We start from the raw sequence: 17,583 nt of genomic DNA on the forward strand, positions 1-17,583 counted from the left end.
GAGTTTCACCATCTTAGATGGGAGGCAGTTTTCAGTAAAGCAACAGATGAGCAAAAACAGAGTCATTGAAAAGTGTTGAAGAATTTAACCTTTTTGTACTTAAATAATTTTCACTTCTCACAGGGAATTGTAGAGGGGTTGGGTAAGACAATCACCCTCTTCAAAGCTGATCACTGCTCCATCCAACACCAAGTAAGGACTCTAACCTATAAATCTCAAATTACCAGGAAAGGACATATCTCTACTTTTGAGCTTAAAAAAAAAATACTACCGGTACTCATCTGTTATCAGATGACTGACTTTAACGATACCACTGCCTTTCCATGTGGTCTGGATCCACCCTATTACACAAACATGATCGGTATCGTGGTGGACTGGATCATATTCCTCATAGGATTTCCTGCTGTCTGCCTGGCCAGTTATGCCCTTTTCAGTTTGGTCAAAACCGGCCGAGTGGCTCCCGTCTATGTGATCAACCTGCTCATCTCAGACCTTCTCCAGATCACCATCACACTGGTCTTTATTTTCAGTAGGTTCTTTGACACCACATGTTTGCCTTTCATGAAGGCCCGCTGCCTGTCAAGGATCTTTGTTCGCCTGGGCCTCTGCACCAGCCTGGGCTTCATGTTGTTGATCTCCCTGGAGAGGTACATGGTGGTGGTCTGTCCTCTGTGGTACCGCCTCCGACGCTCAGTCAAAAACTCCACCCTGGTCTCTCTGAGCCTCTGGGCACTGGCACTGGTTTACGTTACCTTCGATTACATATTCTTGATCGACATGCAGTACTCACTGATTATTTTCTCTGCCATCTCCCTGTTGCCTGCCCCGTTCCTGTTGTTGCTGTTCTTAGTCACTCAGAGGGCCCTCTCCAGGAGTATGGCTTTCAGGAGGGCAGAAAGGAGGAGGAGGATTCTGGGAGCTCTGGGTCTGGTCCTGGGCAGTTATACACTCCTCTTCCTCCCGTACAGCATCAGGAACCTGTACTACTCCATCAAGGCCCATGCCCCCTCAGTGTCAGACCCAGTCAGGGACCTGTCCTCTGTGATAACCAGTGCCTTGTTGTACCTAAGCCCTCTCACTGACTGCTTCCTCTATATCTTCATGAGGAGGGACCTCAGAGACACTGTGGATGCCTTCCCTTGCTGCAGGAGGCTGCTCAGTGTGGGAGACGGCAACAGGAGCAGTAGACAGACTGATCAGGGAGACACACAGACTGGCGCAAGACTGTCCGGTTGATCGTGTCTGAGAACATTATTTTGTGCAATGAAAATGTCCACTGTTTCATTCACATGGGTTTCTGCTATGGCACCTTCCTATCCTCTCATATTTGTGTGGTTAATTTATTTTGTATTTCTATGTGGGCACCAAGTTCTACAGTAAGGGGGAATTGTCTCAGCACTGCACCAACTTATGCAGAGAAAAAAACATTTCATATTTGCAAAAATATTGACATTTATTTTGTATCACAAAAACAATTACATTTACATTTACTGTCACCTTGTTATTAGAGTATTTATCAGAAATGTTAGTATACAATGTCACATGGAACCTACCTATATGCTAGCTAAACAGATCTACAAAGTCCTTTACTTGTGTTACAATGTCTCTATGATGTTCACCAAACGAAGTACACAGAAAATCATGGTAAGACTGTACATGTAGAAAGAACATTATGCAATTTCAGAATAAAATACATGACATAAAGTCCGTTTTTGGTGGTATGGTACATACAGTATGACCATATCGATAACAGGTTTCACGTTCAATATTTCTAAAGCTGATGTTTCCTCTGTAAAATGTTACTTGATTTCACTAATGTTTTTAACATTAGTCAATTTCACAATAAAAAAAAAAATAGGCCTACATTATAAAGTCAGCTTCGGTTTTCGTCATACTAGCTAAATAAATTGACATAGTGTGGTCGTGTGGATAAAAGGGTTCACTTTCAAGATTTAAAGTGTATTTTTCCCCTTCTAAAATATAACTTGCTGTCCCAGCTCTCCGCTTCACTGGACCCACATGAGACTCACTGGACTTATATTCACTGGTCCTATATCCCGAAACATCTTCAGCATTTCCAGACTTCCCCCGTCAGCCAATTGGATACCCTCAGGTATTCAGCCGAGCTCACTGGTAACACTGCACAAGAATTCAGGCATTGTGAATTAACAGAGAAAATGTTCTGACCATTCACGCAACAAAATACAACACATTATAGAATTGTACTTTGGATGTACAAGTACAGTATGTATGTACGGTACCTTCAGAAAATATTCACAACCCAATTTAAAATTGATTAAATTGAGATGTGTCACTGGCCTAGACATTTTTACAAACTAACAAAAAATGTAAAGTTTAAATGTCTTGATTCAATACGTGTTCAACCCCTTTGTTGTGGCAAGCCTAAATAAGTTCAGGAGTAAAAAAATTGCAATTTTTTGTACCCATTGCCTGATTTATGAAGGTCAACAACCATTTGTCTCTGTTTGAGTTGTTTGCATTTTCCCATGGTAATAGTTGACAAAGGAATTTCACATTCTTGTTACCTCCTTTTTATACCCCAGTGAAACAGGACGCCATGGAAGGCCACAATACTGTATACTTCCTTAAAATGAGATTGTTAATGCAAATGTAATTTTGTTTGCTTTAATTTATAAGAATCTTTAGGGGTGCCAATAAAAACAAAACATTGTAGGCAATGTTCAAAGCTTTTTCCAGGTGTTGTCAAACAGAATTAGCATAGAAGGTCCCTGGAAAGCTTTTCTGAACAGCCCAGTCTTTAGCTGAGCCTTAAACGAGGCCAGAGACTCTACAGCCCTGACAGTGACTGGAAGTGCGCTCCACAGCCGAGGAGCCGCAGTACTGTGTTTCCCTGGGACAGACAGAGATGACTGACCCAAATCAGCTCCCAGAGATGCGGATCATTCTCCTGGGTAAGAAAAGGGCTGATAAGTGTCAGGCAGGTAGCACCATACCTGCCCGAGTTGAGTCTGAAATCAACAGCGAGACCGTGGACAATGTAAGGAGACAGGGGGACGTCGGGGGAAAGTGGCAACTCACCGTTGTGGAAACTCTAGGATGGTGGAAGACCTTCTCTCCGTGGAAGTCCTGGAACTGGTGATGACAGAGATAGTGCAGTGTGTCTCTGAATCCCCCAGGCCTTCCTCCTGTTCATTGATTTGGACTCAATACTGGAAGATAAGAGCAGGGGAGCTGTGGAGGAACACCTGAACATGGTAGGCCTTACCGTGAAGGGCTTGTCTTTGTGTCCCCCTCGACCCCATGCCATCCTTCTAGTCATTGCTGCAGGTATACAGCAGTTCATTGAGAGTGATGGGAGAGCCCTCCAGTGGCTCCTCAGGAAGTGTGACAACAGATACCACATCCTCAATGTCAAGAACAGGGTGGATGTCACTCAGGTCATAGAGCTTCTGGAGAGGATTGAGTTGATGGTAAAAGCGAAAGTCAGGGATTGAAGTCGGCAAGGTGCATATGTGACAGTCGAAAGTTGGACACTGACATGGCAGTGCCAGTGTTGCCATTGTTCATAAAAGTTGTTCTTTATAATGTCGAAATAAACATGTATAATATATGTGTGTATGCTACATTGTACAATCAATTGGTGAGAGAGAGCCTCAAATATCACATTCATTTCTACATATCCATTATAAACATGAATTGCAGCAAAGTTGGTTCCTGTTTCAGTCACGTCTTTGTTCACTTTCGTGTGGGTCAAACACAAACACCCTAATGATTAGTAGACAATAGAGCCTCCCACAATGCATGCGATCGCTGCAAGATAAAGTTGGTGAAGCTTGCAGAAATTTGCAGTCGACTACAGTCAAAACTTCATGACCTTCGATCACATGATTTTTGTCAAGTTCATGCAGTCCACATGTAGGCGCAAGTCAGACAATTTGTATCCCCATAATGCAACAAACTTGGAAAGGCGGGACCAACAATGGTCACCAACCTGACAAAAGTGATCCGCTCGAATGTGCCCAATGGCAGCAACACAACCTTGTTTTTCATGTTAGTGAGCCACCTAGTGGACACATTCCTCTTCATGAAGGTTTTAGATTTCATAAATTACAGCTTGCGGCTTGGCTGGGGTAGACCAAATACACTCACCTCGAACATGCAAGTGTGACTACCATCTAAAACACAATGCGAGACTATCTACTGCGTTTAATAATAATATATTGGCCTACACAGCCTGATAACAGTTGCATTGGTGGGGAGTTCAGTAGACCTACATGTCTGACCAAAGCCTGAGTAGGGGCATTATATTTTCATAGACCTGTAATTGTCTGAGATGTGGGATGATATTTTGACTACTAAAAGTTAGGCAGTGGCACTGACTATTGTTAACATTCTTAATTTGCCATTTAAATGTGCTGCATATTTTGCTATAGGCTTACTGCATTCTTTTCATTGTCTTTAATGAATTTCCTCTATGTAGCCTACTATGTATGCATTTAGAATACAATAGAATAGAAGGTTCTATTCTAAGGAGACACATAGGACCATTATAATGTGACCACAAAAGATAGCCAGGTGGAAAAATAACATTCCTCCATTGTAACTTCTAGGGGTAGGCTGGGCCTTATCCAAATTGTGCCTGGGTGTTACACAGGATTTGCACAATGCCCCCATGGGCGAATACGGGAAGATGATTTAATTCGTTACATTTATGTTTTTCAGAGCAATATGCAAGGCGGTAAAAATGCTCAGTGGGTAGGCTCTCTAGTCAGGGTCAGACTGTGTCCTAGGCCAAGTCACGGTGGCGACGAATGTCATTAATTATAGAGGGAGAGTGTCCGGATAGGACGGACAGACCGCCAAAGAGACAGCCGTCAGTGCCTCAGAGACTACAGATGCAGGTCGAGAAGCAGGCCGCCCTCGCCAAATAGTCTACAAAGAGGGTTGAACGGGGAAGGGGCGGAGGATGACAGGAACACTAATCCAATTCCCTTTCGTTACCGCATAGTAGCTTATCTCCTCCCCCGGCTGTTTCTCTGGGTCAGTCAAAACAATGAATTGATGGACTACATTTACGATATCAAATAGTCTCAATTCACGGCGACGATATAAATAAATAATTTAACAATGCGGTGTTCCGCCCGGCTGTCAAAGGAACGACTGCGCATCTTTGTGGCTGTATGCCGGAAAAGGCTATGTTGATGTCCCGACTGGGAGACGTAGCCTATTGCCCAACATATTTTATCATTTTGTAACCACTATCAAATATCATCGATTCATAAATGGTGAGTAATTTCCTTTATCTTATTCATGTCGACGACGCAAACTAGGGATATGAGCAATTTGTAGCGATATTTTAGGGCAGTCATAATAATTTATGAAATCATAACTTGTTATGATCAGTGCGCGCGCAGGCATGCAACAGGTCGCCGGTACAGTAGCGGGACAGCAGAAGTTATCGCGCTGTTCTGACTTGTATGAAAATGTTAGATCGTCGCTTTAAAATGTCACGGTGCGATGGAACGAAAAACACAAATGCTTTGTTGGCACAATTAATAGAATGAAATAGTTTGCGAGACACGGACAACAGATTTAATTGTTTCTTTGTATAAACCTTTAAAATATTTTTCTAGCTATAAAACGCTGTTTAAATATATAGTAAGCCTCTGAAAAGGGAATTCTAAAATGTAGGCTAATGAATGTGTAGGCCATATCAAACAGTCAAATCAGGACATACATCACGGTCCGGCAGCATAGACACGTTGATCCCTAACAATAAATTCCCTTTTCAATGCACAAATTATGGGAGGCAAGGATTACAAATGTGCGCTATTATGACAAATAGGCCGCTAAATATATTTTTTGTATCGTTATTGACTCAAAGCATATGGTGCCAACTGTGCATCGGAAACCTACACTAAGAAAAAAAGGTGCTAACTAGAACCTAAATGGGTTCGACTGTCCCCATAGGAGAACCCTTTAAATAAAAAAATGTTGGTTCCCGGTATAACTCTTTTGGATTCAGGAACCCTGTAGAATAATTTTCACAGAGGGTTCTACCTGGAACCAAAAAGGGTTCTCCTATGGTTAGACGAAGAACCCTTTTTTCTAAGAGTGTATTTTATAGATACACTTAAATAGGCTTGGTGAATACCAGGCTTTCTTATTTTAATATTTAGATGTTTGTATAGGCCTACAATCCACAATGATAAATTATAATTTAATTTCTTGATATGTACAAGATTTATGTTATCAATCGATTTTCAATTATTATTTAAAACTGATTTGGGGTAACAGCCGAGGGTGCAACACAGTTAAGCCTGTGTTTATGTGTATTTGGGGGCGATGTCCGCCCAAGATGTGCGGGCCTGTGTGCAGACCAGGAGGACACGGTCAAAATCAGAGCAAAGAAATACGCATTATTCATGTACAAACATCTGCAGAATTACGCACAATCATGAACACACATTTGATACAATATAGGCTAGCCTAGGCCTACTGTACACTGTACATTTATGGAAGAGTTTCATGTTGGCCTATGTGATATATATTTAAGTATAACACAGGGAACTGAGCTTGTACCCATAGTTGTGGCCACTGGGGCTTAGACTATATGGTAGGTAACGTAACCATGCCTAATAAGGCCCTGCATTTCTTTACCGTATTGGCTTGTTTTCCGTTTGGTTTGCGTAAACTTCATTGCAAATCGATTGCAGTAAATCCAGCAGTAAAGAGGCCTATAATCGTGAAATTGAAATTACGTACAGTAATTTACTGCTTGTTGTGGCTAGAGAACATTTGACTCACAGGGGACCAAATGTATTGTGTATGCGTGCCTGGGTACGGATAGGTCCAGTAAAAAAAATATATATATATATTCCCCCCAATCTGGCTACCCCTCCTTTTCATTACCTTTCCACGTGGTAAGCAGTAGAGCTCGAGTTTGAAAAGGAAGCATTGTGCGTCGCGTCAGTGGTCCTGTGTATTCGAGAGGCTCACAGAGGGTGATGCTCATTCAGCTGTGTCCTAGCCCCATTGTTGCGAATTCCTGTTCATTCAGGGGCCTGTTAATGGAGCTCGTGCATCCGAAAGCTGGTAGGGAGGTCATTCGAATTCCAAGTTGGGGTTCCACCAATCACCGTCCGCCAATCACCCTTTCCAAGCAATTGACTGGATTAACCTACTTGAATAGGACATACATAATTAAGGGGTGATGCTATTTTATGGGTAGGCCTACATGTACCCAAACACTCGCGCGCGCGCACACACACGTTGTATACAATATAAAGAGAAACATCTAATCAAGGGAGAAGTGTAAATTAATTGGTCTGTTCTTCATCAAATGTATAGGGACTATAAATGTTGCACATGGGGACGCAAAACTTTAGTATATACTGAAATCAAAACTTTAGTATATGCTGAAATCATACTGAAATCAAAACTTTAGTATATACTGAAATCAAAACTTTAGTATATGCTGAAATCATACTGAAATCAAAACTTTAGAATATACTGAAATCAAAACTTTAGTATATATTGAAATCAAAGACAGCACTTGGGATACTCACGATTGTGTTTATCTGAGGGACAGAACTTGATGGCTTTTGTGGGTGAGGTGGGTTACTAGAAGGAGGTAACTGGAGTGAGGAGGGAGTCATGGCTCAAAAGAAGTGTTCATTCGCCATTTGAATGCAAATGTAGTGGTTGAACAAGAGGACTGTGTGTGTGTGTGTGTGCGTGTGTGTTTTGTGGGAGGAGGAGGGGGGTCTAACGGTGAGTTTGAGAAAATAAGACTTGTTGAGAGAAATTGACACATATGCCTGTAGTCTTCACACGTTGTTCTCTTTTACACCAAGATGCCACCAACGGAGTTTAACATTGTGGCGAAAATTCACCCGCGCATCGCTTCTAATTCGGGCAATTTAGTTAACCACTTTTTCAGTGTGCAGGGAGAAAAAATCTAAGCATTCTGTTGGCCCATGTGCAGCTGAAGCATGTCTCGTCGGAAACAGAAACGGCCCCAGCAGCTCATGAGCCCGCTCCCTTCAGCCTCTCAGATATTAGAACATGGTGAGAAATGGACTACTATTGATATGCAAGTTAACAATAGAATACATTAGCTATTAGTATGGTGGTGGTGGTGGTGGTGGTGGGGGGGGGGGGGGGGGGGGGGGGATTATTCATCCATAGTTTTCTATGTTTTCAAAAGTAGTTCAAAGTATTTTCCAATTAATACTTGTTATATTTTTTGGAACGCTATTTTTGTGGGTAGTTAATGCTTTTATTTCCTCTACATAACAGTGATTGTGTAGTGGCACATGTATATACAAAACGTAAAGAGACAGTTTTATTTATTTAACCCTTGTCAACTCTATAATTCCAAATATTCATACTGAGTTTTGGGAGACTGAGAGGGAGATGGTAGAGGAACTGATGAACGTGAGAGGTGCTGTATAAGGTGTAACTGCAATAGCATACAACCCCATTGTCCATCTGGGCTTTGTGGTTGAGTAGTGAGGTATGAACTAGAGGTCGACCGATTATGATTTTTCAACGCCAATACCGATTATTGGAGGACCAAAAAAAGCCGATACCGATTAATCTGCGATTTAAAAAAAATGTATTTGTAATAATGACAATTAGAACAATACTGAATGAACACTTATTTTATCTTAATATAATACATCAATAAAATCAATTTAGCATAAAAATAAAAAAATGAAACCTTTTCAATTTGGTTTAAATAATGCAAAAACAAAGTGTTGGAGAAGAAAGTAAAAGTGCAATATGTGCCATGTAAGAAAGCTAACGTTTAAGTTCTTTGCTCAGAACATGAGAACATATGAAAGCTGGTGGTTCCTTTTAACATGAGTCTTCAATATTCCCAGGTAATAAGTTTTAGGTTGTAGTTATTATAGGAATTCTAGGAATATTTCTCTCTATACGATTTGTATTTCATATACCTTTGATAATTGGATGTTCTTATAGGCACTTTAGTATTGCCAGTGTAACAGTATAGCTTCCATCCCTCTCCTCGCCGCTACCTGGGCTCGAACCAGGAACACATCGACAACAGCCACCCTCCAAGCAGCGTTACCCATGCAGAGCAAGGGGAAAAACTACTCCAAGTCTCAGAGCGAGTGACGTTTGAAACGCTATTAGCGCGCACCCCGCTAACTAGCTAGCCATTTCACATCGGTTACACCAGCCTAATCTCGGGAGTTGATAGGCTTGAAGTCATAAACAGCGCAATGCTTGAAGCATTGCGAAGAGCTGCTGGCAAAACACACAAAAGTGCTGTTTGAATGAATGCTTACGAGCCTGCTGGTGCCTACCATCGCTCAGTCAGACTGCTCTATCAAATCATAGACTTAATTATAACATAATAACACACAGAAATACGAGCCTTAGGTCATTAATATGGTAGAATCTGGAAACTATCATCTCGAAAACAAAACGTTTATTCTTTCAGTGAAATACGGAACCATTCCATATTTTATCTAACGGGTGGCATCCATAAGTCTAAATATTACTGTTACATTGCACAACCTTCAATGTTATGTCATAATTACGTAAAATTCTGGCAAATTAGTTCGCAATGAGCCAGGCGGCCCAAACTGTTGCATATACTCTGACTCTGCGTGCAATGAATGCAAGAGAAGTGACACAATTTCACCTGGTTAATATTGCATGCAAACCTGGATTTCTTTTAGCTAAATATGCAGGTTTAAAAATATATACTTCTGTGTATTGATTTTAAGAAAGGCATTGATGTTTATGGTTAGGTACACGTTGAAGCAACAACGTGTACTTTTTCGCGAATGCGCACTGCATCGATTATATGCAACGCAGGACACGCTAGATAAACTAGTAATATCATCAACCATGTGTAGTTATAACTAGTGATTATGATTGATTGATTGTATTTTATATGATAAGTTTAATGCTAGCTAGCAACTTACCTTGGCTTCTTACTGCATTCGCGTAACAGGCGGGCTACTCGTGAGGCAGGTGGTTAGAGCGTAGGTCTAGTTAACCGTAAGGTTGCAAGATTGAATCCCTGAGCTGACAAGGTAAAAATCTGTCGTTCTGCCCCTGAACAAGGCAGTTAACCCACCGTTCCTAGGCCGTCATTGAAAATAAGAATATGTTCTTAACTGACTTGCCTAGTTAAATCTTTTTTTCAAATCGGCAAAATCGGCATCCAAAATGACCGATTTCCGATTGTTATGAAAACTTGAAATCGCCCTAATTAATCGGCCATTCCGATTAATCGGTCGACCTCTAGTATGAACATACACAAGAACTATTGTGAATCTCCAAGTGTGTGTGTGTGTGTCTATATGTGCTTGTGGGGCTGTGACCAGTCACACAGGGCTAGTGGGGTCTAATAGTGTAGTAACATTGTAGTGAGAGGGTGTACTAATATTGTGTTTGTACATATAGGTGTGTGTTTGTGTTTTCAAGTGTGTGTGTGTTAGGGAAGTGTGGTTGTTGATGGTCTGTTTTGTTTTCTTGTCTGGTAGCCTGTGTGTTTTGCCTCCACCTCTTGCCCAGAATCTAGGAGAAAGAATATGACCCCAGGGTTCTTAAGGTCAAGTATGCCAGCCAATTACAGACTGACCCCTGATACCCTACAGGGTAATGGGGGAAGGGTGCACCAAGAGATGAAAGACAAAACGAATGAAGAGAAAGAAAGACAGAGAGAGGAGAGAGAGTAGTGTGTGATAGAGTGCATGTGCATGTCTATGTATGGTTTCCATGTCTTTTTCAGGGGTCAGGGTTGTATGCAGTTTTAGGGTCCATTGTCCTCAGTACTTTGTTGCCGTGGAAACAAGGTAGGCTGCTCATGGTGTAAGTTGGGGGAGGGGTGCAGACGAAGACGGAGAGGATAAAGAATGAAGTGAAGAGGAAAGGGAAGGGGAGGGGAGTTTGGAGGATTATGAAAGAGGGGGAGTTTGGAGGATGAGGTGATGGAGAAGAGAACAATGTGAAAGTGGATCTGGATCAGGAGTTCACCTGACAGAATAGTCTCATAATGTATAGTTGTTATCTGAGGGCTTCAGTCCTTAGCTGTTGTGCTTCTACCTATCTGCCACTACTTGCAAAATCACAATTTTAAGAGGGCCATTCTCTTCTATCTGGTTGCTGTTACCTCTATGATTTGACAGAGTTGCATTTCTGTGCTATCCACTGACCATCATCAGAGTGTGATAAGGTCGACCTGTGGAAAACACTCACAAAAAGGGCATTCTCAGTAGTGCTCACTGCTCAAACAGACTTCCCTGAGTTTTATATAAGCGAAAGTGGTAACAGTGTGTAAAGTAGAGGCAAAGCTCTGTCATGCTCAGTAAGACAATAACTAGGTCAACTTTCTCTTTCTTGTCTGCTTTCTCTTCTTTTCTCAGATGACCAGTTGGCAGTGAAGTTATCCTCCTTTCCTCTGACCACAGATTCCTCTTCTTCATCATCTTCCTCCTCTCCTCAGAGTTACCAGCCACCCCTGGCTCCACCTTGCTACTTTTGGGGGCTTCACACTTGCTCTCTACTCAGTGAGGACTCCCCCCTCTCCTGCTGCCCCTGCCAGCCCACCTCCTGCCCCATCTCCCTCACAGACCCCCAGTCCTCCCTCTCCCCTGACTTCCCCCACCCCTCCCTCTTCTCCCAAACAGTCCTGCACCTCCCCAACACCTCCACATCGCCCTCCAGTCAGACCCACCCTCCCCGCTCTATCATGGCCTCTCCCAAACTAGGCGTGTCAGCCACCACCACCACCTCCTCATCCTCATCCTCTTCCTCAGCCTCCCTCTGCCCCCCGCCCCACCCAGGTAGCCCCAGCCCAGTGCCCGAGGGCCCTCTCAGCCCTGTGACACCCTCCCCCAGCCCGGGTGCTGCCTCTGCAGCCCCGCCCCGTGCCCACCTGAGCATTGCGGTGATCCTGGATGAGCTGCGAGTGCTGCAGCAGAGGCAGATCCACCAGATGCAGATGACGGAGGAGATCTGCAGGCAGGTGCTGCGGCTAGGCGGGGCCTCCTGTGGCCTGGAGGCGCCCCAGATCCTCCTGTCTCCTTTTCCCCAGCTCTGTCTGGAGGGCAGTGAGAGGGCCTCCAGTCCTCCCCAGCCTACACCCATCCAGCCTCCCAGCTCTGTAGCTCCTCTCCTGGCCTGCTTCTCCTCTCTGCTCCCTCCCCAGCCTGCCCCCAAGCCCTCCAAGCCCTCCAAGCCCAGCCACCCCCTGTCCCATGTCCTGCGGCCACACAAGACCCAGATGGAGGGTGCAGGAGGGGCTACAGGGTCTTATCTTTACCCTGGGACCAGTGTCTGCCCTTCCTCCTCGTCTTCTTCCTCTTCTGCCTCCTCAGCCATCTCTACCATGGCCTCGTCCAACTACCCCCTGGCTCTCTCCCTGGCCTTGCCTACCCGTTACCTCCATGAGAAATCCCCCAACACCACCTCAGCCAGTGGCCACGGTGGCATGTCCTTCCTCACCCCGCCCCTGCCCACCACTGCCTCTATGGCACCCCCCTCCTTTCAGGAGCCCCACCTGTCTGTCTCCTCATCAGGGTCCTCGTCCTCCTCCCTGGGGCGCCTCCAGCATGCCTGTCGGTTCTGTGGGAAGCTGTTCAGCAGTGACTCATCCCTGCAAATCCACCTGCGCTCCCACACGGGCGAGAGACCCTACCAGTGCCCTGTCTGCCTCAGCCGCTTCACCACCCGCGGCAACCTCAAGGTGCATTTTCTCCGCCACCGCGAGCAGAACCCAGAGCTCTCCCTCTCCCTTCTCCCCCCTTCCCTGTTTGGGCCGGGCATGGGACCAGCGGGGGGGTCTGAGCCCCAGGGTCAGCCCATGAACAGCATTGGTCTGAGCATCAGTGCAGCACAGGCTCAGAGACGTCGTAAACGGCGGGCTGAGGATGACCCATATGGAGACGGTATGGAGGTGGGAGGTGCCGGAGGGGGCTTCTCTCTGGGAGCGTCCACCAGTGCTCCACCCTCCTCTCTCCCCCTCCCCCCCAGTGTGGACCTGGCCCTCATCTCCACCGCCCACTCCCTCCTGCGGCTCAACCAAGCTGCTGCTGCAGCCGCTGCTGCATCCATATCCTCAGCTGCTTCCTCACTCACATCCTCCTCTTCCTCCTCTGCGTCCTGCTCCCTCCTCTCTGTCCCCTCCTCGTCCACCTCCGCCATCGCTGGGTTCTTCAAGGGAGCAAAGCAGCAACGCTTTGATGAGAACACACCCCCTCACCCTCCCATGATGTCGCACTCTGCTTACTCTCAGTTGGCCCACCTCCCTAAACTCCTCTTCCCCTCTGGCTCCCCCCACCAACACCCTGCCCTGGGCCTGCTCCGCCCTCCACCCCCTGCCCAAGGCTCCTCCCACCTCTCCTCCACCCACTCTCAGCTCTCCTTCCCCTTCTCCCACTACCCCAAAGCTCACGCCTCCACCTCCTTCCCCTCCGCCTCTATCCCCACCTCAGACACCTCCAAGCTGCAGCGGCTGGTGGAGAAGCTGGAGAAGGAGCCTCCCACCTCCTCTCCCTGGGCCTCCTCCTCAGGAGAGACCTCCCACAGCAGCATGGCCTCTACTGGGTTGTTCAGCAGCGGCCTCATGGGCGCCAGCACCTCCAGCACTTATGTGATGGCAACCCCACCGTCCTCCACCCATGCCCCCACCTCCGTCTCCAACTTCACCAGGGAGATGGTGGCCGCTCTGGGCATGAGTGCAAACGGGGGCAGCGCTCTGGCAGGCGCCATGCTCCCCGGCCTTGGCATCATGAGCACTGGCTCCATGGCCCCCAACCAGTGTGGGGTGTGTCTGCGTGTGCTGAGCTGCCCCAGGGCACTGCGTCTGCACCAGGCCACCCACCTGGGCGAGCGCCCCTTCCCCTGTAAACTGTGTGGACGCTCCTTCTCCACCAAGGGCAGCCTGCGGTCCCACCTGGCAACACACCGTGCCCGCCCGCCGAACTCTCGTGCCCAGAACTCTTGCCCGCTGTGCCAGCGCAAGTTCACAAATGCCCTGGTGCTGCAGCACCACATCCGCATGCACCTGGGAGGGCAGCTGCCACCGGAAGGCGGTGCAGAGTCTCTGTCAGAGGCCTCAGCAGAGCCTGACACTATCTCTGAGCTCCAGACCCATTCCCAGGCACTGTCTCAGTCCCAGCCACAGTCCAATGACACCCCCAAGGTCTCCACTGAGAGCTCCACTGCAGCCTCAGGCAGCCAGTCAGCATCCACACACTTTCAAACCCTAGTGGGAGGCTCTGCCCCCGTATCGGTCAGTGTGACATCACCAAAGTGTGTCTGGGAGCCTAACAGATCTCACTCATCCAGCCCTGACCTGATCCCTCCCTCTGACCTCACCCCTGACTCCTTCCTAAACTCCACCTCACACACCCCTCCGCCCGGCAGCGTAGACCCCCCAGTCCTGTTTGACAGTGTGCCTTCCCCACCCCCTCCTCTAAGAGATACAGGCTCCCCAGTCAATGATGACAACCATGCTGAACTCCTTGATTCAACCATTGGTACCATTGACCCTGCTCCCACTTCCTCCAGTGTTACCAAAACCACCCCCTTGTCCAGTCTAATGATGTCAGACTGTCTTTTGGGTCAGAATGCCCTTCCTCTCAATGTCTTCCTCCCCGGCCCTAGATCAAACCTGGAGGATCTACTGAGCACACCAACTCTCTGTGCCCCGGTAGCACACCCCAGCCCATCCCCCTCCTTTACCCCTGTCCTTAGCCCAGAGCACCCCAAAACCCACCCAGCACCCAAACCAGACTTAGAGCACCCCCCTAAACTCCAAACCCCCAAGCCCACAGAGGAATACAGGGTTGAAACCCCCCCACCTGCAGCACCAAAGCATGACCAAGCTCTTGTATCTGATACGGACCCGAGAATGGCACCACAATCAGAGAGCGCAGACACAAGCGATGCTGAGGCTAGGGAAGTTCCTCCGAAAGCTGTACCCTACACCAGGGAGACGAGTCAGGGGGCGTACCTCGGCTCCCATGGGAATGAGGATGGGATGGGCGGTGTCAGTGACCAACTGGAAAGCACTTTTCCCATCAGTTTGGCTCCCACTCTCCCCCCTCCCCTGTCTCGCCCTGAGAAGAAGACCTACAGCTGTGCCGAGTGTGGGAAAGAGTATGCCAGCCGCAGTGGACTGAAGGTAAGAGGATGTGGGTATAGATTGATGTGTGGGTTGGTAGAGAACTTAGCCGTCTCTTATGTTTATGGACTTCATGATAGCTGCTTTGAAGTGATTTATTAATCTGTGGAATTGTTCATTTAGATGTCCAAAACATTGCAACCAATGAACCCAACATTACTATTAAAACTATTTTAATCTGTTAGTTAGGCATCGGGTTACATTTACCTGAAACATTCACTGATGATAAATCTCCTTCCAGACTGAGGGTAATCAGTCAAGCTAAATGTTTGTGATATAAATGTTATTTCCAGCCAGGGGGACTCAGAGGTTGGTCGGAGTGGCACTTAAACAATCTGTTATTTTCATATTCATCCACAGGGACACATGAAGCATCATGGAGGGGTTGTCAAGGCACCACGTCCCCCTGTACGGAGTGGTCGCTCGGCCTCTGAGCGACTTCCTGCTAACACACTGACAACGTCCTCCAACCCCCCGGCCACCAGGAGCAATGTGGGCTTCTGGAACCAGTACCAAGCCTTCCTCAACACCAGCAACGACTCGGCAGACGACCCGGCACAAGGCCCGGCCAGTGGTAGCCAAGGAGAGGATGGGGAGATGCCCCGATTGGCTAAATCTCCCGTAAGATCCCAGCTGTCGAAAGAACCAACCACTGGAAGGGGTTCAGAAGATGGGTCTGATGAAGGGTCTACTCTAGAGTCAATGTAATTGGTGCTATCAATGGACATTCACTGTACCTTTGAGTCAAATCGTAGGGACTTTTGTATTGTATTGCTTCCAAATTCAGTTGAGTAGTCTGTCGGTTTGTTGTCTGTGAGTAAATTGCTTAGTTAATTTGTGATAACTGTAAGTTGGCCATCCTGGCCTTTTCTTTTAAAAGAGGAGAAAGTTGAAGGATGCAAAAAACTCGACATAACTACAGGATTGGAAGATTGAGGAGGTCAGAAGTGACTGTCAAGACGATGAGAGTTGGAGCTGGGCTCTAGAATGAGAGCTCTGTTAGGCAAAGAGCTCTACTCTAGATTTAGGGCTCATTTTCCTGAACAGTCTGACTCACTGTTTATGTGATAGATATCAACTCAGATAAAGACATGTATTGGAAAAGGAGGCCAGGTAGAGAGGATGTGATATTGTTCTCACATAAACAATTCCTTAATTCAAACATAAAAGGGAAAAGAAGGTGGAACAGAATGGTAAGGGTCACTAAACTAAAATTGACATGGTAGATTCAACCCTGGCAGTCTATGGAGATGCAGTCTCTCATCCTACTACTGTATAAAACCTCATCTTTCATGTCATCGTGGTTTACTTTTGAACTCGTGAATACTCCAGACTCTTCCTCCAGCTGATTTACAGAGAAGCACAGAGGAGTGGGTGTTGTGGTGTGCCAGGTGGAGAAAGAAATGGACAGACAGTTTCCTGTGTGACCCATTTTCCTTTGGATCTTGTGAATAAGCTGATTGAATAAGCTGATTTGGTCTCACAGTGATGTCAATTTTCTGTAACTCGTTGTCTTTGGTTCATCTTTATAACAAAACAAAACAAATCAGAGGTCTATGTCTGATATTGTTGTGAGTTGTACTTTCAGTGTATTCCTGTGAAATAAGCGGGATAAAAAAAGACAAAAAAGCTGGGAAACATTTTTATTTTTTGTTGTTGTTGACTGTGGGTGTTTTCTTTGTTTGGACGTCTATCGTGCCTGTTCTACATTCTCCTTTAGAGCTGTTGTGATATTTGTTTATTTGTCACACACTGCTGTTTGTGACACCGAAACAATGGCACATGCATAAACATGCCAGATGCACACAGCTGTTTTGTGCATATCGTAAGTGTGCATTTGGAAAAACAAATTGTGCCTATGTGCGTGTGTTGGCACAGCAGTGTGTAGCCTCTAACTGCCTTGGCCTTACCAGGTTTCCTCACACACAGGCGTCATTAATCCCTGCTCTCTTTCAACACAATTAAACTCCTCTACCTTCCTCTGTGTCTGTCACATCAACCAAGAGGAAGAGGGGGGGAGACCAGCTGTCCCCACTTCAGACCCTAATCCCCTCAGCAATGATGACAACCAGAGCTGTGTGTGTGTGTGTGTGTGTGTGTGTGTGTGTGTGTGTGTGTGTGTGTGTGTGTGTGTGTGTGTGTGTGTGTGTGTGTGTGTGTGTGTGTGTGTGTGTGTGTGTGTGTGTGTGTGTGTGTGTGTGTGTGTGAGAGAGAGAAAGGTCAAAGGGGGGGCTGATGGCTCAGACTGTGGTCACTGGTCATTGAGGGTTAAAAGGATTGCCAAGGTGTAAGCATCAATTAATTAACATTTAGGAGTGTGGGCACATTCAGTAAGGTACTGAATATTATGTGGGTGTGCAGTCTTTGTGGATCTGTTTAGCAGGTGCTCATTCATCTTACCACTTACAAAAGGGAAAATGTACACTACC

General features: G+C 46.2%; 2 protein-coding genes across 3 annotated transcripts; both read left to right on the forward strand.

The window, feature by feature from the left end:
• The first annotated feature begins 354 nt into the window (after nucleotides 1-354).
• On the forward strand, nucleotides 355-1,236 carry LOC129814536 (proteinase-activated receptor 2-like). The gene has a single exon (XM_055867715.1). It carries the CDS (start codon nucleotides 355-357, stop codon nucleotides 1,234-1,236), a length of 882 nt encoding a protein of 293 aa, XP_055723690.1.
• A 3,886-nt stretch (nucleotides 1,237-5,122) lies between these two features.
• On the forward strand, nucleotides 5,123-16,718 carry LOC129813856 (sal-like protein 2). Of its 2 annotated transcripts, none has more exons than XM_055866434.1 (3): nucleotides 5,123-5,267; nucleotides 11,391-15,154; nucleotides 15,515-16,718. In XM_055866434.1, exons 2-3 carry the CDS (start codon nucleotides 11,717-11,719, stop codon nucleotides 15,860-15,862), a joined length of 3,786 nt encoding a protein of 1,261 aa, XP_055722409.1. In that variant the 5' UTR covers nucleotides 5,123-5,267; nucleotides 11,391-11,716; the 3' UTR covers nucleotides 15,863-16,718. The 2 variants fall into 2 exon arrangements, with proteins under 2 accessions (XP_055722409.1, XP_055722408.1); XM_055866433.1 differs by lacking the exon at nucleotides 5,123-5,267 and adding an exon at nucleotides 6,502-8,052.
• The last annotated feature ends 865 nt before the right edge of the window (nucleotides 16,719-17,583 follow it).

Source organism: Salvelinus fontinalis, chromosome 17 (genome assembly GCF_029448725.1).
Source record: "Salvelinus fontinalis isolate EN_2023a chromosome 17, ASM2944872v1, whole genome shotgun sequence".
NCBI classification, from domain to species: domain Eukaryota; kingdom Metazoa; phylum Chordata; class Actinopteri; order Salmoniformes; family Salmonidae; genus Salvelinus; species Salvelinus fontinalis.

What these genes read in the sequence shown, in the direction of transcription:
- LOC129814536 (XM_055867715.1), top strand. Translation starts at nt 355, where the DNA reads ATGATCGGTATCGTGGTGGACTGGATCATATTCCTCATAGGATTTCCT.
- LOC129813856 (XM_055866433.1), top strand. Translation starts at nt 7,977, where the DNA reads ATGTCTCGTCGGAAACAGAAACGGCCCCAGCAGCTCATGAGCCCGCTC. An exon ending in CTCTCAGATATTAGAACATG is followed by an intron (nt 8,053 to 11,390) that starts GTGAGAAATGGA and finishes TTCTTTTCTCAG; the next exon opens with ATGACCAGTTGGCAGTGAAG. An exon ending in CCAGCCGCAGTGGACTGAAG is followed by an intron (nt 15,155 to 15,514) that starts GTAAGAGGATGT and finishes ATTCATCCACAG; the next exon opens with GGACACATGAAGCATCATGG.